Source organism: Geospiza fortis, unplaced genomic scaffold, assembly GCF_000277835.1.
Source record: "Geospiza fortis unplaced genomic scaffold, GeoFor_1.0 scaffold23, whole genome shotgun sequence".
NCBI classification, from domain to species: domain Eukaryota; kingdom Metazoa; phylum Chordata; class Aves; order Passeriformes; family Thraupidae; genus Geospiza; species Geospiza fortis.
The window spans coordinates 12,492,635-12,515,898 of record NW_005054303.1 but is presented as its reverse complement, the minus strand read 5'-3'; the positions used below and the strand labels follow the sequence as shown (position 1 = coordinate 12,515,898).

Below are 23,264 nucleotides of genomic sequence, written 5' to 3'. Positions count from 1 at the left end.
TTATATGTTATATATTATATTTATATTTGCTTTACATACTTGAGGCAAACCAAGCCTGGTGAAACAGATTCTTCCTTGATAGTAACTGCCTCAGATCAGGTGTGGTAACACAGGTGAGGAGAAAAGGAGTAAGGGATAGGAGGGATAGGAAGAGAGGGAAGTGCCAGGGATGGGAAATCAGAGGTGTGAAGCTCGTGAGCTGTCCCCAGTGTCTCCTGCATGCACAGGGATGGGCACTCTGGGGCTGGGAGGGGGATTTCACAGATAATTTGGGGCTGCAAAGCATGCCAACAAGGTGATGCCTCTTGCAGAGGGGTCAGCAGGGTCTGCTCTGAAAGGGCAGCAGCTCATCCAGCTGAGCAGTTCTGTGTGGCCAGGAGGAGAAGCCTGAGCAGGCTGAGAGGTGGTGAAAAGAATGAGCTCCTGGTGCAGAATGGGCTACCAGAGCCCACAGAAAGGCAGAAACAGGGTGGAAGAGCAGCCCTGTCTGCAGCCAGTGTGTGCCCTCCTCTGGGAAGATTGTGTTCCTTGGCACAAATACACACCTGGTGATGTGTTTCTGCTGGGTGATAAACTGAGGCAGCTCCCAGGAAGGTTCAGCTAGCAGAGGAGAAGCTGGGAACAAGGGCAGGGAGAGCAGCACCTTGGTATTTTGGCTGTGAGAGCAGCTCAGCCACCACAAGTGACCTCCTCCAGCTCCCAGCTGGGCCCTGGCAGTGCTGGCTGTTCCCCCATGGAGCAGCTTCCACCTCAGTTATAAAATAACCCAGATTGACCCCTGCTCCTGTGTCCATCTCCCCCAGGAACACAATCACCTGCCCTTCAGCCTCTGCCTTTCCAGCCCCCTCTGATTAATTTTTCTCCCTCCAGGCTGGTGTGGCAGCAAGGGCTCTCCCGGAGGAGCAGGAAAGCAGAGGGACTTCTCCAGGAGCTGCTCCCAACTTCTGCGCCCACCAAACCCCTGATGCCTTAAGTTTTAGCTTTCATATTTTTCAGATTCTGCACTGCCTTAGTGTGTGACTCTGAACTAAATTGTTAGCAAGTTCTCCTCACAGTTCAGGACAAAGCAAACCTTTTCCAGCCCCAGAACCAAGGACACCTCTGCAGCTTCAGCCCCAAAAAGTGTAAAAACAGCAAACTGAGGTGAGCAAACTGGGAGGATGGGACTGCATCACCTGGAGCTAAAATGCACAATTAACCCTAATATGGAAACTTATAAAAGAGTGAAAACTCATTACTTGTGGTCCATCTTGGGTAGAACCATGGTTGGGTTCTTGTACTGCCCAAGGTGAATCCTTTGAAGGCCTTTTAATAAATTTATTTATTCCTTTATTCCTCCTTTATTCCTTTAACTCTGGTTCCAGGTAGCCCCTCCAGGCATCACCCCTGCCAGGCACGTGGCCAGGGAAGGATCTCCTGGTCCAGGGGTGCTCAGCAGCATTTTGTGATGCCCTCAGAGAGCTGAGCCTCCCCTGGGGTGGTCTAAGCAGGCAGATAAATGTTCTCATGTATAAGAGCAGGGAATTAATCACATCTCCCAGATCCATCTTGGTAAACAAGCTTAAGCTTTACCTGGGAAACCTCAAATGCCAAATCCTGCTTTTCCATTTGGGAACTCTGTTGTTTTCTTTCAGTTAAGCTTTCTATGTCCTTAGAACACTTTTGGGTTTATTGTCTGTTTCTGGCCAGGCACTCAGAGGGGGACAAACTGAAAATTTGTGCAAAATCCTTTTTTTTCTGGAGGCTGGAAGTGTGGGCTGCATCCCTCTGAGCCAGCTGTGTGCACTCTGAAGGACATCAGGGAGATGGATGCTCAGGGAGGTGGATGCTCAGGGATCCCTCAGAGCCTTCACCATGGCCACAGCTTTACTTCATCAGCTTCATCCTGGAATGGAACCCCAATCCATGAACTTCTCTGACAGAACACTGTGCATTTGCTGTAAAGCACCAAGGGGCTGAAATCCATGAACCTTTGGGCAAAGTTTCACTGCAGCAGGAGGTGTGGCAGGTTAGGAACCTGCTCAGGGCTGGTAAAATCACCTCAGGGGATGGGAAGAGACCCCAGGCTGTTCTCTCACTCTGCTCCCCCATCTCCCAGAGCATTTAACCCCAGATCTGTGTCTGGGATGGAAGGTTGGGTTTCATGTTAACAAGCCTTTAATTGTGTGGGCAATGTGCTGCTCCTCCAGCTGTTGGGTTACTGCCTGTCCTCTGAAAGCAGGGACATTTCCTCAAGGTCAGGGGCTTGGTGTGCATTTATTTGGTCACCAAAGTAACACCTTCCTTCTCCTGGCAGCGGGAAGGTGGTGATGAGAAAAACCACCAGCAGAAAACCTGAGCCGATGTTGCTCTCACATTTGGGGGTGGCTTTTTGCTTTTTTTATCTGTCTGAGGTCTTTCTTTGTCTTTTGTTTTTTTTATAATCATCTTTCTTGGGCTCTTTGAAACGTGCCAAGAGGATGATGAATTGCAGGAAGCATCCAAGGCTCCGGGGTGTGATTTGTGTGTTAATCAGTGCAATCAGCACCGCTGAATCCTGTTACACCTGGCCCCCAAAGCAGGCAGCAGGGAAGGGATGGAAGATGATAGCCATGGGGCTGGGGAGCTGCAGGCAGCCCTGCAGGACAGGGATTCCCCAGGGGAAAGCTCAATTTTACACCTTTTATCATTTTACATCCATTTTACACCTGACTCATCACTCTGGTCCATCAGGGGTTCTGCTTATGGCTGGCAAAATCTGACACTGAAGGGAGGTGACTTCAGGGAAAACGGTGCCCTAAAAGCATTTCATTATTTCCCTCCTGTCTGATGGGACATTGAGCCAAATTTTATGATGCTGTCATAGATTTTGTGAAACTTTTGTTGCAGAAGAGCCACTCTATCAAAAGCAGCCCTCAGTGACCATCAGCCACCAAAGGATCACAGGATTGTTTGGGTTGGAAGGTGTAGGAGTGTGCTCCTTGTTGATGGAGGGACAAAACTATCTTTTGTCCCCTCAAAAAGGAAAGAAGTCCAGAAGTTTCTCTTCTTGATTGGGTGAAAAAGCCACGTCAAAGGCCTGGGGGACTTCACCTGAAACTTAAGGATAGCTAATTGGACAGAAGCCAAAAAGTTTCTCTCAGGCAAATTAAATTTACCAGAAAAAGAAGTGAACAAAGAAATAATCACTTTTGTGAGGTGTTTTAGCAGGAGCAAGGACCTCCTGCACCTAACTCGGTTTTCCTTTGTTTATTATTTTGCCTTTTATTAAACCTTTTTGTTCCCAATACTGCAACAGAAGCCATCCTGCTCATTTTTATGCCTCCAAAGGCAGCTGAGCTACCTTGGGTGTGTTATAGACCTCCAAGAGCTTGTGAGACCTGGCTCAAAAAGGCTACTGAACATGGAAGGGACATTAAAGATCATCCCATTCCAAGGGTTTTCTTCTCTCAGGCTCACTCCCTGCTCCAGATCTCAGTGCCCCTCTGCAGTTCCTGGTGTGAGCACAAAGCCAGGCCCCATTGTGCTAAACTGGAACATCAGGTACAGAATCTGAGTACTCGAGAGCTGGGAAATGAAGAGGTAAGAACTCACTCATTTTAACTATTTCTGCAGCATAACCACTGACATGACTTTTCTTGCTGAGGGGAAAAAAAAAAGCCTTTTCCCTCTCCGCAGCTGTCTAATTCCAACTCAGATATTTCTCTGTATTTTTGTTGGGGTTTTAAAAATCTTTTTAATGTTTTGTAATTATTTTTTTCCTTCTCACACAGATGAAGACTGGACTCCTGTCATTTAAACACCTGGATCAGAAAACTCTTCAGTGTGTTGCATCCAAAGAGGAAAAAATTGGGGTTAACCTTGTATAATGTGCAGCTTAATATCTGTGTTCCCATGGTAGGAGAAGATTCCAGGGATGGAGCAGCTTCTCTGGGCACCCTGTGCCAGGGCCTCCCCACCCTCCCAGGGAAGAATTCCTTCCCAATATCCCATCTAACCCTCTCCTATGTCAATTTAAAGCCATTTCCCCTTGTTAAATGTTCCCCTCTAACTCTTCTGGGGCCCCTTTATGCTCTGGAAGCTGCTTTAGCCCAGCTGTGGATTCACTCCTGGAGTTTTCCTGTTAGCTGAGAGGGAGGAAAAATTCAAGTTTTAAACAGCAAAGGTTGGGATCTCAGACAGGGGCTCTTGCCATGGGATGGAAGAAGGGAAGAGTATTGTATTTGCAGGGTGCCCTGATGAAGGAAGGAATGATGAATCTGACTCCATGTTCTCAGAAGGTTAATTTATTATTTTATGATACTATATTATAATAAAGAATACTAAACTTCACTATACTGAAGAATACAGAAAGGATACTTACAGAAGGCTAAAAAGATAATAATGAAAACTCGTGACTCTTTCCAGAGTCCTGACACAGCTTGGCCCTGATTGGCCAAAGAGTGAAAACAACTCCCAGCAGAATCCACTGAAACAATCACCTGTGGGTAAACAATCTCCAAACACATTCCACATGAGCACAACACAGGAGAAGCAAATGAGATAATTATTGTTTTCTTTTTTCTCTGAGGCTTCTCAGCTTCCCAGGAGAAAATCCTGGGCAAAGGGATTTTTTCAGAGAATGGGAATGTGACAGAAGAGAACAGGGCAGAGCTGGGAAAATAAATCAAACCATTGGCTGCTGAGGCAAAGCTGGCTCTGACTCCAGCCCCAAAAACCCCAATTTTTGTCCCATCTGGCTGTGCAAGGATCCAGCACCAGCAGGAGCAGGATTTTAACTCCCACCACTCTCTTTCTCCAGGAGATGGATGATTTTTGCCTGAAGCCACCCCTGGATGTAAGTGGGGCTTAGCCAGGCTGGGGGTGGCTCCTTCTCCCAGGAACAAGTGACAGGACAAGAGGAAATCACCTCAAGTTCCACCAGGGGAGGAAGATACACTTATTAGGAGGATATAAGGGCAAATTAAAATAAAAGTTGAAAGAAAAGTTGCTACAGAGAGAAGGCCTTATTTTCTTTTTTTTCTTTTTTTTTTCTGCTTTAGCATTTTCTGCCAGTTTTTGTGATTACTTTCAGTAATATCTTGCCAGCTCGTTGTTACAAATCGTCTTTACAAAAACAGCAGCAGTCACTTGCTGTGGCTGAAAAGTGGGGATTTCAATAAATGAAAACCAGAGAAAAAATCCCAAACCAAACCCCTGCTCCTAACCTCAGTGGCTTTCTGTTTATGTGGTTTTTAAGAGTGGGAGATTCTTAAGGAAAAGCAGAATTTCTGAAATACATTTTGCAAAGACCTACAGACACATTTTGAAAATTAGGAAAAATTAAGAAAATTAAGCAAAATTAAGAAAATTAAGTGTCTTATTTTATCAATCCCCACCCCATGGCAGCAGCCATGGCCTCACAGTCCCTGTGTAGTGCAATGTAGCCAAATGAAGCTTCAGAAGCTTTTTCCTAAGGAGAACACTGGGGGAAAAAAAAATCAGCTCCAGCAGCTCTCAAAGGCATCTTTGTGTGGCAAAAATCTGCATTTTTAGGTCAACTTGGCTAAACTGAAGGAGGTGGTTTGTGTGTTAAGTAGGAGTAATGCCTGGTTTTTAAGCTCAGCCTGAATTTGTGGAAGTCCAAAGCTGTGCTGGTTGGTTTGGGTGATGTTTGGAGCTGGGGACAAGGGGCCACCGGTGAGGGACAACTGCTTGGTCCTCAGTGTTTAATTAGAAATGTGTAGCTGCAAGGGGTGACTGCAAAACTGCTCCTTTTTTCTCCTCTTTTCTCAGGGAACAGTGGTTATTTAATATTTTGATTGAGTAAAATGGATTATTTTGGATGTTAAATCACAGCTGCACGGACCAGCAGTTAATGCCAGCTGTGAGTCAGGAGGAACTGAAATTTGGGGAAATCAGGGAAATCTGGGGCTGGATCAGGAGCACAGCAGGGTTTGCTGTGCCCCATCCCCGAGGGGGAGCATCAGCATTGATGGGAGTGAACAAAAGTGTGGAGCAAAACATGGGAGAGGCTCTGGGCAGGTGGGGGATGCCCCAGATTTACAGCTCCCCTGGGCTGGCACTGACATCTCCTGTGGGGACACTTTGTACAGGCTCGTGCCACAGAATCCCAGAATGGTTTGGGTTGGAGGGGACCTTAAAATCACCTTTAATTCAAATTCCACAGGCAGGGACCCCTCCCACCAACCCAGCTTGCTCCAAGCCCCATCCAACCTGGCCAGAAAGGGAATTTAGGGGGAGAGAAAGGGGAAAAAAAATAAATGAACTGAGGCAAGATAGAAGGGGAAGAAAGCAAGGCTTGGTTTTGCCAGCAGGAAAAATGATTTCTCGCATGTGGAATGATGAAATAAGGTGCTCAAAGACTGAGAAAATGGGGAATTACAGCCAGGACCAATCAAATATGGGGCTTAAGGACTTGCAGCTGCGTCAATGGGGGTTACGTTGGATATTAGGGAAAAAAGTTATTTCCCCAGGGAGTTCCTGGGCACTGCCCAGGCTCCCCAGGGAATGGGCACAGCCCCAGGGCTGCCAGAGCTCCAGGAGTGTTTGGACAATGCTCCAGGCCCAGGGGGGGATTGTTGGGGTGTCTGAGCAGGGCCAGGAGTTGCATTTGATGATGCTTGAGAGTCCCTCCCAGGCCAGGATGTTGCAGGATTCTGTGGGTTAAGTGCTGCTCTCACCAAGTGCCCTGCTCACCCCTGGCTTTATTTCCCTGTCCCTCTCAGCCGGGGCTGGTGTGGCCACATTTCCCTTCACAGAGAAAAGCAGGGCACGACTTCCCAAGGATATTTCTGGGATTCGCATTCTCTGAACCTCGGAGAAAGGAAAAAAAAAACAATTCTCATCTCAGTTGCTGCTCCTCTTGCTGTTCACAAGTGGAATGCACTGTGGAAGGCTGTTTACCTGAAGGGAATTGGTAATTAGTAATTGGTAATTGTTCATTGGATTCTGGTGTGAGTGTTTTGATTCACTGACCAATTTACCCCAGGTGTGTGGATGACAGTCCCCAGGTTCTGGGCAGTGGAGTGGAGTGCTTGGCAGATTCAGGGTAATATAGGATAGAATAATATAGTCCAATAAAGTAATAGTAGAGTAGAGTATTATATAATATAATAAAGTAAATATATTCTACTATAATAAAGTATTGTAGAATAATATATAGTATAATAAAGTAAATATATTCTACTATAATAAAGTATAGTAGAATAAGATCTAGTATAATAAAGTAAATATATTGTACTATAATAAAGTATAATAGAATAATATATAGTATAATAAAGTAATTAATTAGCCTGCTGATATCAGTGGAGTCAGATGCATCATTTTCTCCCCATTGTTGGGGTTGCCCTGCTTGTACAATGGGCTGGGTGCCCCAGCCAGGGCAGGACTGAGCCTTCCTGCAGGAATCCTCTGGGTGAGCTGTTCCCACAGCGTGTCAGTAGGTGGCAAAAAGCTCCAACCCTTGTGCTAAGCAAGAAATAAATTTTTTTTTTTCCTGCCTCTTTCAAGAGCAGGAGGGATCGGTGGGCAGCCCTGTGGCATCAGTGGAGGTGGACTGTGTTCCCAGTGGGACAGGGATCCCTGGATTGTGTTCCCACTGGGACAGGGATCCCTGGATTGTGTTCCCAGTGGGACAGGGATCCCTGGATCGTGTTCCCAATGGGAGAGAGATCCCTGGATTGTGTTCCCAATGGGAGAGAGATCCCTGGATTGTGTTCCCAGTGGGACAGGGATCCCTGGATTGTGTTCCCACTGGGACAGGGATCCCTGGATTGTGTTCCCAGTGGGACAGGGATCCCTGGATTGTGTTCCCACTGGGACAGGGATCCCTGGATTGTGTTCCCACAGGGACAGAGATCCCTGGATTGTGTTCCCAGTGGGACAGGGATCCCTGGATTGTGTTCCCAATGGGACAGGGATCTCTGCAGCAGCGCTGCTGCCAGGGAGAGCCAGCTCAGGTCCAGGAACAGCTAAAGAGGCTCAAACAGGAGCTGCCTCCTTCCTCTAAATTCACCAGAGGACCCTTGTGCCATGGCTTGACCTTTTTCAGGAATTATTTGAAGGAAGCTGGGAGCTGTGACTGAGGGAAAACAGCGGCTCTGGGACTGTGCTGTGGCAGTCTGAGGGTACCTGGCAAGGCAAACAAAAACCTGCCAAGCTTGGTGTTTTTCCAAGCTGGTGATAAGGCTTCAATCTTGGTGTACAGCCTGAAAAGGAGCTGCTCCAGTCGCTGCTCCCGGGGGCTTTTCTGTACAGCTTTGTGTAAGCAGATTGGAGCAATCCCAGCCTGTCACACACCTTCCAGGGCACATAAAGGGTTTAGCAGGGACGCTGATGGGTCCCAGTGGCTCAGACGGTGGGGTTTTCCCTGCTTTGGAATGCTGTGTGCACCGGGGAAGGGGATGTGATGTGATGCTGGAGACTCAGACATTCCTGAGCAGGTCAAATGCTCTGAGCACCAGGTGGGACTGAGCCCAGGGAGGTCAGAAAATCCCGTTAATCCAGACGAGTCAGTGAGATCCAGTTACAGTGGGGCTTTGTTCAGCTTTATTTACCTAACACCTCTCTTTGCTAAGTGTAATTAATTTATTTTTTCTCAAGAACAGTAACAGAGGTGTTACAGCAACCCCGGCTCCTTTTTTAAATACAGAAGTGCAGTTCATTGACATTTCCTCTTACAAATTGTACATTTAATTGCTAATGATTTCACCAGGCTGGTGCTGACTTCAGGCTGAGCATTATCATTTTGATTTCACATTTCAGCAAAACCAGTTCAGCTAACCCTGAGCTGGAAGAACTTAGCTTGTTCTGGCCATGTTTGACAAAAACATCCTATAACCATTTCCCTGGGGACATCCAATGTCCTTTGGGGCAGGGATCTGACCCACATCTCCTGTAGGGGCTGTACCATTTGCTGCTATCCATACCCACATCAATAACAGTGTTAAAATCTCCATTCTTTGCTGTTTTGGTGAAAAATGATAATCTGAATTCTCTGAAGGGGCTGAATCTGGGCTGAGCAGGTTCTCCAGCACACTCCTGTGTGGAGACTCCTGTAACCTGAAGGAAGGGTCCAGCCCTGCCTTGAAGCTTTGGGTAGTGTGGGATAGCCACAAAATCACATTTTCAGCCTGGTGAGGGGCTCTGCTGGACACAGACTCTGGTTCCTGTGGGTGTCACTGGGGCTGGAGCTGGGTGTGCTCAGATGTGGTGAGGGGCAAACTGTGTCCTCCCCAGAGCTGCCTGGACTGGCTCAGCCTTCAGATGATTCCAGCATTTCGAGCTGGGAGCTGAAAGCCTCTCCCTGAAGTCTCCATGGCTGAGGTGCAGAACACACATTGTGGGACCTTGGTTGGGTTTGGTTTTTATTCCCCATCTTCTGCAGTTTGTAGAAAAGTCTGTGTCTCACCTTTAGTCACAAAGAAAATGTTTTCATTTCCAGTGTCTGGAAGGATGCTAGAAAACATGAGCAGAGGATGAGATGCCACCTGCCTCTCTACAGTTGTGATGAATTAATACAACCAAGACCAGCACGGTCAGACAGTTTTGAGCAGCAGAAGAGTTTCACAGACTCACAGAATGGTTTGGGTTGGAAGGGACCCTAAAGCTCATCCAGTTCTACCCCTGCCATGGCAGGGACACCTTCCACTAGCCCAGGTTGCTCCAAGCCCCATCCAACCTGGCCTTGGGCCCTTCCAGGGATCCAGAGGAAGCCACAACTTCTCTGGGCACCCTTTTTCTTCCCAAATCCCATCTTCCCCTGCCCTCTGCCAGTGGGAAGCCATTCCCCCTGTGATGGGAGCAGCTCTGCTGATTTTACCCCTTCTGTAAGGTCAGATTTTGCACGCTGCAGATTGATAAATTAATGCTCAGAGAGTGTCTCTGCTCAGGCTCTGATATGGATGGAGTGGTCCACAGACACTTCTCCGTGGGCTGCACTTCCCCAAGGCTGGCAACACCATTATTGGAGAACTAATCAGCTCTATCTGAGATAAATTGCATTTCCACCAATTATAGCTTAATTGTTGACAGATGGGAACACAGAAGGACGATGTGTCACATCATTAAGAGAACAGGTGTATAGACAAGTGCCAGATTAATTGTTCCAGCCCATTAAATCATTGACCTTTTCAGCACACCCTCAGCACTGAGCTCGAAGCTCTCAGGGTATTTCCAGCTCACACAGACTGACTGTGTTCATCAGCAAAGTTCTTGGGGCATTTTTAAAACACACAGACTCCAGACATGGACTCATTAGCCATGAGCAGCTCTCCTTCTCATTAAAATGATTCCTCTTCTTCTTCCTTCCCTGTGCTGGGGTTTGCTGTTGTGTTTTTCTGGTGAGATCCCACATGGTGTGTGGGCTTTCTCCAAAGTGCAGTTTTCCCCAAGGAGCAGGCAGGCATTCTGTAATGGGCAATACATTTGGGGGTGTCAAAAGCAGGTGAAATCAGGACACAGCAGCTCAGTCCTGGGCAGCTTGGCTGGAGGCTCCAGCTTGATTTAGGGCTTTGTGATTTCCAGCTCCTGCTCTGCCTGGGATTTTCAATGAAGATAAATACTGGTGAAAGTGAGTCAGCCATGGGCGTCTCATTCCCTTAAATAAGTGTAAAAATGTGTCTCCTGCTCTTTTCCTGGCTGTGGGAATCAGGAACCTGAGGGTGCAGTGCAGACACACCTCAACAGCTTTGTGGGAAGGAGCAGAGTTGGGGAACAGGGATGCAGGACAAGCTTCATCTGTCCTGGGTAACCCAGAGCTGACTCTGATCTTGCTCTTCTGGCTTGAAAAGTGAGAGGATCAGGTTTCCAGCTGAAAGTGCTGTGATGGTAATGATGTTTGTTACACCTGGAGCCCTGGCCTGCAGCAAGGACCTCATCTGGGGATGCTTTGCCCCCCTGGTAGTTCCAGAAAGACCAGGTGGGAAGGGAGGGAGACAAGCAGGAGGCACCAGGAAGGGTTAATGCCCTTGGTCTGCAGCTGCAAACAGAGGCAAAACTGGTGCTGGCAATCAGAGCTCTCTACTCCCCAGGGCCAGGGCTGGTGGGGAAATCTCTCCCTCCCTTCTGCTTCACCAGTCCCCTACTTATCCAGTTTGCCACGTTAAAATAACTGTGTGATATTTAACTGAAATCTTCTTTTATATAAAATGCTGTGAATCCACAAACTTGGTGGCCTTTATGGACCTCCAGGGACATCCAGATAGGATACAGGAGAATTGGGTGAAGTTCCCTCTCAGGTAACAAATTACTTTCTAAGGAAAATGAGATCATTTAATAAAAAAATTCAGTTTATGTGAGATGGAAACCGCAAGAGTGTTTTTGATAGATCAGACACCTTCATATAATCATATTTTTGAAATGTCAGATTGCAACAGGGCAGCTTGTTAAAACCCCTGGGAGGTGCTGCAGCCTTGATCAGCATCCCTGGGAGAGTGTCTGCAGGAAAAGATGGAGATTTCTCCGTTTCCATCAGTCACTCCCCAGCACTGAACCCTGGACAGGGAAAAGAAATGAACCAAAGCCAGATTTTTCAGATTATATATCAATCTGATGGTTAGTTCTGAAGCAAGTACATGCATTTCTGTGTGCAGGACAGGGGGAAGAGAAAATAATAAAAAAACCAAAAACAACAAACAAACAAAAAACCCCCCACAAACTGAAAAAAACCAAACCAAAAGCCACAAAAGCGAAAGAGGCATTTTAGAATTGTGAAAAAAATGTAATTTAAAGGCTTTCTAAATGAATAATTTTACCTTGCATTTGAACTGGGGTTTATGGTTTTGAAAAGGTTAACCCCAGTTTAAACAGGAAGATTGAGTAACTCCAAGGCAAGTGAAACATTTCATCGCAGTTGAAATTTGATATTTGGGGTTAACCCAGAACTTTCCCCAGCACCCTCCTCCTCTCTCTACCCCCATTTCACTGTTGCTCCATCCAAGGCTTTATTCCCCAGGTATTTTGATTCAGCCACACAGCCCAGAGGGTTTTTGTTCGCCCCACATCAGTGAGCTCCTCATTTCCAGATGTCCTTTCCACTGGCCCACACTCACAGAAATTCCACTCCCAACACTTACAGAGCTGGAATTAGATGGTATTTAAGGTCCCTTCCAATGCAAACCATTCTGATTCTGTAATAAACTGGTTTCAGAAGCCACAATTACACCCCTGGTGTAGAAGTCAGGGGACAGTGGTCTACAACAAGGATGGCATCTGGGACAGGTACAGAACTTAACTGCAATGTCCCCTTTAGCTCAAAATTGTATTTTTTATCTAGAAATATCTGCCTTTTCCTATCTTCCCCTCACTCCTCCACTGTGACCGTGTTCACAGGGGTCTGAGGATGAGGGAAGAGATGAGGATCTGACTCCATGTTTCAGAAGGCTTGATTTATTATTTTATCATATATATTATATTAAAACTATACTAAAAGAATAGAAGAAAGGATTTCATCAGAAGGCTAGCTAAGAATAGAAAAAGAAAGAATGATAACAAAGGTTTGTGGCTTGGCTCTCTGTCCGAGCCAGCTGGGCTGTGATTGGCCATTAATTACAAACATCCAGCATGGGCCAAAGATCCACCTGTTGCATTCCACAGCAGCAGATAATCATTGTTTACATTTTGTTCCTGAGGCCTCTCAGCTTCTCAGGAGGAAAAATCCTAAGGAACGGATTTTCCATAACAGATGTCTGGGACACTCCACACTCACTGTCTCCAGCCCCAGCCCATCCATCTGGGGAGGTCCCAGCCCCTCCAGAGCTGGGGCTCATTTCTTTGGCACATGCCACTAGAAATCCCTGTCAAAGAAGTCATCAAAGAGGGAAATTCTCTCTGTCTTGGTCCTCACGAGTGTGGGTTTGTGGTGAATCCTCTCTTCCCACTCCTCTGAGTCTGTGCTGGAGGAGTCCCAGAATAGATCCCTGGTCCGTGGCTCCCTGCAGAACCATAGGTCAACCTTCCCCCTCCTGTCTGGAGAGGGTTCAGCCCTGAAGAGTCCTGGGGGAGAGAAAAAAATAAAATATCATAAAATATCAAAAATAAAATACCAGCTGCAGAGCTGCTCAGTCACCTGGAGCTGATCTGGGAATGGCTGTGGACAGCAGGGAAGGAAAATCCTGAGGATTCCCTGTAAGACCAGACCCCATGTCTGGGGCAGGGGGAGGTGTAACACACTCAGGATTATGTTTGGTGAAATTACAGAGTCTGGCAATATGGCTTTATCCCCAGGGGGAAGAGAGATGAGATGGAGAACCACAAGGGAATAGGAAGCCAGGTTTGTTCCCCTTCCTCCTGATGGAAGTTCACCTTCGGGCGGTTTTTTTCACTGATTTAAGCACTTTCAGCCTTGGTGGAACATTCCCAGCCTGTGCCAAAGGTTGTGATGTGCAGGCAAAGCTGGAGAGGGCTCATCCCTTGGACAGGTCAGGAGGAAGAGGTGGCTGAGATTCTCTTCTGTAGGGACAGTGGGGAAAAAACCCTAAAGCTGAAAAGTGTTCAGCCTCAGTGAGTGCATTCCAATTTCCAATGCTTTGTCCTGCCAACGCAGCCCTTTCCCCCCGAACCTGCTTCTCCTCACTGCAGGAGGTGGAGCAGTGGATGAATCGTCCACAGGGAAACTTCCCTGATGACATTTAGGAGGGCTGGTGAGTTTTGCATCGCTTTGGAAAATTATTCCACTTACCAGGGTCGTCTTCAGGAAAACGCTGATTGTGCCCAGCAGGGATGGGGTCCGGGCCGCTGGTGCTGTCACCCCTCTGGGGAGTGTCAAGGACATCCTTGGGGCTGAATTCCTTGATGTTTTGCTTATTGATTTTCGCCTCCCTGTGGAGATTCCTCTTCAGCTCCGCCTGGGTTTGCAAATGAGTTGTCAACACGAGCAGCAGAGGCGCGAATGCGCTTTAATGTGCTTTAATGTGCTTTAATAGCTCGACATGGCACAGCGTTAGGGGGTTGGCCCTGGAAATAATTGCACAGTCGAGTAGTTTAACCCAAGCAAAGGGAATCTGCCAGACTGGGTACATGACAGAACATGACTGGGACAGGGATTTTTGGTTTCTCTGTGAGTCACGGCCAAACGAGGGCAAAGCGTTGGAAAAATCACAGGTAATTGCTGATCACAGGGGCCCTGGGGATGCTCCCCACCAACCCTCTGCCTAAGAGTCAGGGAAAGCTTCGTTTCCTCTCCCCAGCAACAGGTCTGAAGCCTCCTGGTCCATGGGAGAGACACCCCCATCCGCTCCCCAAATCCACCTTGGCATTACCTCTCGCCGCTTGCGGGTCAAGTCCAGCATCTGAAGCTTGTGCAAGTGCTGCCTCCTGCCAGGGAGGGGATTCAGGCTTTGCCCCCTCTTCTCCAGCACCTACGAGGCATGTAAAGATGCAAATAAATACACCTGCACTTTCTGAAAGAGAAAGGAAGAGCCAGCAGCTCACAAACCCCTCGGGCACTCCCAGATAAACGCAGCCAGCATCTCCCAGTGTTGCCAGTTTGCAGGAATTCAGCACAGATTTCCACTGTGCTTGCAGTTTATCCCACAGCTCAGGGGCAGGAGGGGAAAAAAAACTTCATTAAAGCAATGTATTCGTGCTTCTGCCCCCCAGGTGTTACTGCATTGAGTTGGTTCTCCAAGATAATCCCATGATCCAAAGGGAAGAATGGCGTTTGCATGTTTGGGGCTGCAGGGGCTGCTTGTGCCACACAGTGTTCGCAGCCTTCAAATCAGACTTATGGAATTGCTAAGGTTGGAAAAGGTATCTAAGATCATGGAGTCCAGCTGTCCCCCCAGAACCGCCAAGGCCACCACTGCCCCATGTCCCCAAGTGTCACATCCACATAATTTGAAATCCCACCAGGGATGGTGGCTCCACCACTGCCCTGGGCAGCCTGTTCTAATGCCTGACAATGCTTTCAGTAAAGGAATTTTCCCTTAAATCCAATCTAAACCTCTCCTGGCACAAGTTGAGGCCACTTCCTCTCATTCCTTGTTCCCTGGGAGGAGCCTGAGCCCCACCTGGCTCCAAATTCCTGTCAGAGAGAGCGAGGAGGTCTCTCCCTTCTCCCCGCCAACTGCAAGCGATGGGTGCTCAAATAACTCATTTAAAAACGTGCCTCTCATACTTTCAGCCTCTAAAATACTAAATATCCTGGCTCAGCAGGTCCATCTCATCCAGGGAACTGTCATGCTGGAGATCAGGAAGCTTTCCCCTTCTTTTGGATCCTCTCACCCACATGGCAGCGTTTCAGCTCAGTGTCCTGGGCTCATCCAGGGCCAGGAGCACAGCCAGGGGTTAAACACCAACTTCTGCCCTTTAGGGTGCCCCAAGGGGGAGGGAAAGGAGCCTGCAGCCAGGAATGGCTTTGGGAAGGGCACAAACTCCTGCACTTACCTTTGGTTTTGGGCTTGCAGCCACTCCTGGCTGACTCCAGGGCTTCGCAGGAGTGATTGCTTGGGGAGGGATGGCAGGTTCAAGCCTCTGCAAGTCCAGTATTTATAATATTAACATTGCTCATTCCACAGGATCATAAAACAGGATATGAAACTACCTTGACATTTCTCCAGCTCTAATTCTGGCCCAGCTGCTTGGGATACAGGAAGGAGTCTGGCATCTCAAGGAGATGAGCATCATTTGGTCCTTCAGGAGTGGCAAAACTGGGGAAATCTTTTGCACTTCAGCACGGGCAGCAAAGCCCCAGTTTGACAGTAATTCCATCCCTGCAGCTATTTCTCTTTGAGCCCCAACAGCACCCAAAGCTCCATCCAAGACCAGAGTGAAGCCAAACCACAGCTCAGATTGCTTCATGGCAAAGCTGAGTGTGTATAATTTAATCTTAAGAATCCTATCAGGTCATCAAAGGGCAGATCCCAATTAGAGGAGACCTGGAGCACCATTCCTTCTGTCCAGCCTAAATAAGATCTCTTATTGGCCTAAATAAGACCTCTCTCTGCAGAACTGTGCATGGTACAAAGTTCCTTTTCTGGTGGCAGGAGAAAACAGGCAGGGCCTTGCTCTACAGGCTGCTCTGAGCATGGATTTTTATCTCAAGGAGCCTCCTTAAATCATGGCAAGCTCTGAGGTGTTGCTGGGTCATTCCATGGCTCAGTGTCCATGGAATCACCAGGCTGGAAAAGACCCCTCAGACCATCAAGCCCAACCATTATCCCAGCACTGCCAGGTCCAGCACTCAACCATGTCCAGTGCCACATCCACACGATTTTGGAACAGTCCCAGGGGTGGGGATCCCACCTGGAGCTCCCTCCTAGGAGGGGAGCTCAGTACAGCTTAATAAAAATTAAAGGGGACATCATAAAGGACTTTGTAACACCTGAATTATATTTTATTTGGGACAACATTAACTCCTTGATTATGAACAAGTGCCCAGTAAACGGGGACAAGTTGGAAGCCTGGTTACTGAGAATTTTTGACTTTCTGTGCTAACAGGCACTGGCTCCCAAAAGAACACTGCATTTGACCTGAGGCCGTGGAGAAGACTTCCAAAATTAAATAATAGAACTAAGATTATGAGTATATCGTTTAAATAAGAGTGTATAATATCACATAGTAAAAAACTTAAAGTTTTAAAATATATATTAAATATTTATTAAAATAATATTTCTATATTAATTATTTTGTGTTATATTTATTTAATTCATTATAATACATTATATTTACTATTTAATTTTAAAACAATAACTAATCTTTCTTCACCTTCTTCATAAATTTAAATAATATTATATAATCACATTTTAAAATCCACATAACAAAACACAAATAATTAGTTATTAAGTTTAAAATAAAAATAATTTTAAACTAATTTCTTAATCAGGCAATTTATCTTAAAAAAACCTAATTAAAGATATAAAACCGTTTCATCATTTTAAAATAAAATACTATAAAACTCACAACTTATAAAACTATAATATAAATAAAAAGCAATAAACATCTAAATCCAAACAAAAAATGCCATCTCTCACATTTAATCCCAACCCTAACAAAAAAAAAAAGTTACACACAACAGGGCCATGTCTGCACTGAACTGCTGCTGAATCCTGAGCTGTCATTTTGGACCCTTGTAAAAATGCAGGAGGAAAAATCAGTGTCATGTAAAGGGACAATTCCCCACTAGTCCCCAATGCCAAGTGTGGTGTTTGCAGGGTCCCCAGCACGAGGTGAAGAGATGAGTCTGACTCCATGTTCTTAGAGGGATATTATATTATATTATATTATATTATATTATATTATATTATATTATATTATATTATATTATATTATATTATATTATATTATATTACATTACATTACATTATATTACATTATATTACATCACATTATATTACATTATATTATATTATATTATTGTACTAAAGAATAGCTATATTATATTGTTATACTAAAGAAAGGATACAGACAGAAAGTTACCAAGAATGATAATGAAAGCTCATGACTGGCTCCTGAGAGTGTGACACAGCTGATGGTGATTGGTCATTAAGTAAAAACAATTCACATGAAACCAATCAAACCACCACCTGTTGGATAAACAATGTGCAGACCACATCCCAAAGCAGCAAAACACAGGAGAAGCAATCAGATAATTTTTGTTTTCATTTCCCTCTGAGGCTTCTCAGCTTCCCAGGGGAAGAAATCCCAGCGAAGGGATTTTTCAGAAAATATGACAGTGCACATCTCTTAGCATCAAAAAACTCCAAAAATCCCAATATGAAGCTGGAAGGTGGCACTAGATGGCAGCATGTGCCACCACAAGCCGTGCTCCAGGCTGGCATCAGCCCGGAAGGCACTGAGGCCACCAGCACAGGGTGGGTGAAGGCACAAAACCTCCCACAGCCCCAGCCCATCACCTGCCCTGCTGGGCAAGCCAAAAAAACCCCAAAAAACTGGGGAAAACTCTGCATAAAACTCTGTCCCAGGCTGGAAAATTGTGTGCCTTCTAAGGTAGCTGAGCTGTCTTGGGTGTGAAATAGATCTCCAGGAGCTTGTGAGACCTGGCTTGAGGAGACAAATATTTCAATTTGCCTTACCTGAGGCCTTCGAGGTGGGTGCTGCTTGATGATGCTGGTCCCATCCTGTCCTGGCAAGGTGTTCCAAGAGAGGGGCCCTTAAAGGTTGAAGAAATGGATGAAGTTTTGGGTGATCAGGTGCACTCAGCAATAGCTTTGTGCCCTGTTTTTTGGTTGGCATGTCCCACTGAAGTCCCTGGCTGTGAATTCCAGTGACACATGGAATATTCGACTGGCTGCAGGAGTAAAGTGGGTGTGCCTGTGATTTCTAACAAATATCTCTACAGCCACTCATGCTTCTAAATATGACCATCACCATCCTTGTGGATCCTGTGGCCTCTCCCAGCCCCAGGGGTTTGGGTGGGCAAGGGATTCTTCTCATCCCATGCCCTGTAACCATCAGCTGGCCAAGCAATCCCTGATCTCTGCTGCCTGCCCTGTTAAAGTCAGGCCCAGGCAGCAGTTTGGGTCTTTTCCTGCTGCTCAGCCCCTGATTATTGTTATTTTTTTGGTGGGACTGGGCAATACCTCTGCTGATTTGCTGCCTGTGGCAGAGCTGGGCTGCAGCAGCAGCAGCAGGAGTGAAAGGGCTGGGTGCACTGCCAGATCCTGGAAATCAGCCCAAAAAAATGTGTCACACACCAGTGATCCCTGTTAGTTCTTAGGGCAGAGCTCTCTCTGGGACCTGGACAGGATCTGGGCTCGGGTCTGTTCTGTGCTGGTGCCCTCAGCTGGACACCACTGCCCCTTGTTGTTCTTTTCCTGCACAATTAAATACTTGCATGTGCAGGAAGGATTTCTTTCACACAACATTTTATCTGTTTATCCCACCTTTCCACCCCAACAGACTGTCCTGGTGCATCCAAATGACATTTTACACATGGAGCTCAGTGAGATGTGGCTGAGCAGAGGAGAGCTGGGGATAAAGTGCAGGAAGAACATTACAGCTGATGCCAAATTTAATCACATTTTTGATGTCAAATTTAATCAAATTTTAGTCATATTTAACAAGAAAAGCAGTATTTTGGAGGTCAGTTTATGGGGGACTTTCCATGAACCTCAAGGAAGATGCGCAGGCTGGGCTCTGGGGAAACAGAGAGGAGACAACCACAGAATCATGGAATGGTTTGGGTTGGAAGTGACCCTAAAGATCTTTTTTTTTCCATTCCTTTCCATGAGCAGGGTCACTTTCCACTATCCCAGGTTGCTCCAAGCCCCATCCTTGGAACACTTGGGCACTTCCAGGGATCCAGGGGCAGCCACAGCTTCTCTGGGCACCCTGTGCCTGGTGCCCACCACCCCCAGAGGGAGGAATTTCTTCCTCCTGTGAGGTGCTGGGATATGGGAGATGGTGACTCCTCCACCAGGGAAATGTTTTGCAGAGCCCTGGCAATGTTTAACCACGGAGTGAAGCTCTGGCTGCTCCACACATGCAGGAATGGGAGCCTGAGGGGAAAATTTCCAGCACAGGAGGCTCCTCCAGAGACAAACCTCACCTGCAGGGAGCACCTGGTGGAATAGCATAATTTCTTGTTAGAGAAAAGGGGGTTGTTGCCTCTATCTGCAGGCACTGGGTGCACAGGGAATTTCTGAGGGGGAAGGAAAAGGGAAGGCCCATGGAGATGGGAACAGGGACACAGCACAGGGAGGTGGCTGTGACTTAGGAGAAGCTTGTCCTGGTGAAGGGCAGGGCTTTGAGGGAGTTATTTCTCCCTTATGAGGTTTGATGGTTTGTGTTTGGGGTTGTTTGGAATTTTTCCCTCTCGTCCTATCCGTGCATGGGGCCTGTAGGACATTTGCCCTTATCCTCTGCAGATACAGAGCTGGGGACTGGATGTCCCCAAATCACCAAGCCCCAGCTCAAGGCATCCTTGTGGCTCCTGTTCTCCTGATTTTCACCCCTGCACTTCAGCAGCAGCAGATCCTCCCCTCTGGGGGAATCTGGGTTTGAAATAAGCCAAGCTGAACCCTCATAAACCAAATAAAACCTATTCTCTGGGAGGTTTGCTTATTTAGACAGCAGCTTGAGTTAATACTTCACTCAAGTCCTCCTGAGCATACTCATCTTGTTTCTGAAAATGGAAAGTAATGGAAGATTGCATTTATTAATTTTATAATAAAATACACTTTTTTTAAACAAGCATTTGTTAAATGCCCGGTGATGATTTCCCAGAACAGGAACATTTTGGTTGTTCTTGCTCTCGTGGAGCACATAAAACCTGCTTTTCTACAGCAAGACCTGATTTGTATTCTCCCCAAACCCTCAGTTCTGGGAATGTCTCTGCTATCACTCCAGAGGTTTATTTGCTTTCACTGCCACCTGATGAACGATCCAGGAGGAAATACGCAGCCTCTGGTGAAGCAGCAGTGCTTAACACCTCTTGGTGTGGGTCAGAAATTGATTTTTGGGAGTGGAGGAGCAGAGAGGGGGTGCTGGGGGTGCAGATCCTCCTCCCTCTGCCTCACCCTTCCTCCCACCCCCTGGTTTTCATGGATGTTTCTCCCCACACTGCCCTGAGAGCTCTGGGAAGCATTTGTGAGCATCCAGCTCCTTGTGGAGAGCTGCACCTCCTCTTCCAGATGGATGCAGAGCTCTGGGAAGGATTTGGGCATGGATGGAGTTTAGAGGCTGCTTGTAGGGAAGCACAGCCAGGCTCTCTGCCTTCCTCTGCTCCTGGAAATTCATCGTTGATTCCAGTGCTGAGCTACACCTGGCCAGGATCTGACTGTGGTTAGGGCAGAGCTGTGCCTGCAGGGGCAGGTGGGCAGGACAGGGCTGGGATGGGGTCACAGGGGGGGTGCCAGGGGATGCTGATGAGAGCAAGGAGCTGGGCTCTGCTGAGGGAGACACTTTCCAAAACAGTGGAAGGGGAAAAAATAAGTTTTTCCAAAGCTGAAACATCCTGGTGTGAAAAATTATTATTTTATGATTGGCTTTTCACAAATATTAAAATGAATATTAGATGTGTTGTGTTAGAAAGTTATGATGTATAATTTTCTTAAGTAGTGTGTTAAATATAGTTTTAGGTTATAACAAAATGTTAAAATAGAAACTATGCTATGTAAGATACTTTTTTAAAGAGAGGTGCACCAAGATACCAGCCACAGGACACCTGAATCTTTCAGAGAAAGAGAATTTATTGCTCCATTATCAGAAGAAATGAACTTCTTCCTGCCTTGCTCAGCCCTGAAGATGCTGTCAGGATTCAGAGGAAGAAGCTGACCCTGACCAGACAGAATCCTGTGTTTGAATGGAATTTATGCATCATGTATGAGGTGTATGAATATGCAACAGGCTGTTGTTTTTAAGGGTTGATCCTCTGCTAACGTGGGTCCTTTTTCGGGCTTATTTTGCCCAGAAAAGGCCCCCAGACTGTCCATAACTCTTTGTTTCTATTGTCTCATATTGTCCTAATCCAAACTGTCCACATTTTTATCACTCTAGTTTTATTACTATTTTTATAGCCATGTTATTACTATTAAACTTTTAAAATTAAAAAAAAAAAAACCCAAACAAGCGATTGGCGTTTTTTCGCACTGGAAATGGCACAAACGGCACAAACGGCACAAACGGCACAAACGGCACAAATGGCACAAACGGCACAAATGGCACAAATGGCACAAACGGCACAAATGGCACAAATGGCACAAAGTAGCTGAGGCAGCACAGCCCCCCCTGCACCCACCCCCAGTGCAGCCAGCCCAGCCACAGCCCCGGGGACCCCAGGTGACAACGGTGACCCCAGGTGACAACAACATCCCAGCAGGGCCCCCTCACCTGCCAGGGCTCTCCCGTACCAGGTCTCCCTCAGAGGAGGCAGTTCCAGCTGGAAAATGGGTTTTCCCCAGGCTGGGGGCTGGCCTGGCTCTGTGGGCAGCCCCTGCAGGGCACCCAGAGCAGCCACGTCCCCCTGGCTGGGCGCTGGGGCCACCCTGGTCACCCTGGAGGAGCTCAGGCCCATCGTGCAGAGCCAGGGCTCTGAGGGGAGCAGGAAAACCCCTCAGGCACCATTTGCCCTGAGCATGGAGAGGGATCTCTGTCAGCCAGCCAGGGCCCAGGCAGCTCCCACACATGTCCTTCCCAGCTTGGTTAAACATTGACCCATCCCCAGCCATTCCCCTGCAGGGAGGACAGAGGGGGAGCAGCTCAGGAGCCGGTGCCAAGCCCTTTGGAGAAACTTTGGTTTTTACCCACAAGTGATTTTCAACCAGGGCCACCACCTCAGCTGGCCTGCAGGTATTTCTCCAAGCAGCTCTTGTGCTAAATCTGCAGGTTTTGGAAGGAAATTCAATCCCTGGAGCTCCAGAAGGGTTAAAGTGTCTCCCCATCCTGCATGGGAGAAGCAGGATTAAATAAATGAGAATAATGCTTGGCCTGGGAATAAAGCCTGGCTTGGGAATAAAGCTTGGCCAGGATATAAAGCCTGGCCTGGGAGCTTCCTCTACCTTTGCTGCTGCTGCTGCCTGGGGGCACTGCTGGAAAAAAAATGCAGTTTAGGACAAAGCTAACTGAGAATATTGGTAAATATGAGTCATATTTGATAGTTCATAAAAGCACAGGATTGTATAAGGGTTTGGGTTGGAAAGGACCTTAAAGATCTTCTGGTTCCACCCCCCTGCCATGGGCAGGGACACTTTGCACTAGACCAGGTTGCTCTCAGGAGAAAATATTCATCCCTGGAGATGCCAACCAGTTCATGTTTTCAGCCACAAAGCACCAACATCCCTCATGACTTTGCTTTTCCCAGGTCACACAGGGCACGAGGGAGCAGAGCAGCCTGGCCTGTATTTTTTTTCCCCCCCTTCTTCTTTTCAAATGAAAATGTAAAATCAACACCCTGAGATTTTAACTAGAATTTCTCAATGCTCACTGTCTATTTTTCCTTTTTATTTTAATTACCTTCCCCCCCGCCAGCTGAGAACAGGTCATTCCTGTTAAGCAGCTTGGGAAAATCATGAATTAAATGCAGTGATGGATGTGTGGGAGCAGTGGAACCCATGTGAATGGTCAAGCCCATGGTGCTTTATCTGTGTTTTACCCAGGTGCTGCCAAAATCCTGCCAGGCTCCCCACACTCCCCAATTCCCCCTCCTGCCCATGTTCCCTTCTCAGAGAGTTTTACTCTGAAAAGCAAAGAGCCCAAGAGCAGCAGCTGAAGGTTTGGGGTGAGAGGAGCTGCAGGAGGATGCCCTTGCTGCAGGTCACTGGGGCCAGCTGAGATCCTGGTCAGGGATGCTCATCCTTCTCTTGAATTTGAGGTTATCTGATGCA

At 47.0% G+C, this 23,264-nt stretch overlaps 1 protein-coding gene across 1 annotated transcript; it reads right to left on the bottom strand.

Moving 5' to 3' along the window:
• Positions 1-12,766: 12,766 nt before the first annotated feature.
• Positions 12,767-21,955, bottom strand: CCDC198 (coiled-coil domain containing 198). The gene is made up of 6 exons (XM_005418041.1): positions 21,772-21,955; positions 18,015-18,091; positions 15,367-15,453; positions 14,241-14,339; positions 13,661-13,826; positions 12,767-12,975 (listed from the first exon to the last, which is right to left on the bottom strand). The coding sequence occupies exons 1-6, from the start codon at positions 21,953-21,955 to the stop codon at positions 12,767-12,769; spliced, it is 822 nt and encodes a 273-aa protein (XP_005418098.1).
• Positions 21,956-23,264: the final 1,309 nt, after the last annotated feature.

Excerpts from the sequence above, each read along its gene's own strand:
- CCDC198 (XM_005418041.1), bottom strand. The coding sequence starts at position 21,955 with ATGGGCCTGAGCTCCTCCAGGGTGACCAGGGTGGCCCCAGCGCCCAGC. Across the intron at positions 14,340-15,366 it reads CTGCAAGCCCAAAACCAAAG|GTGCTGGAGAAGAGGGGGCA; the intron begins GTAAGTGCAGGA and ends CATGCCTCGTAG. Across the intron at positions 12,976-13,660 it reads TTTTCCTGAAGACGACCCTG|GACTCTTCAGGGCTGAACCC; the intron begins GTAAGTGGAATA and ends TCTCTCCCCCAG.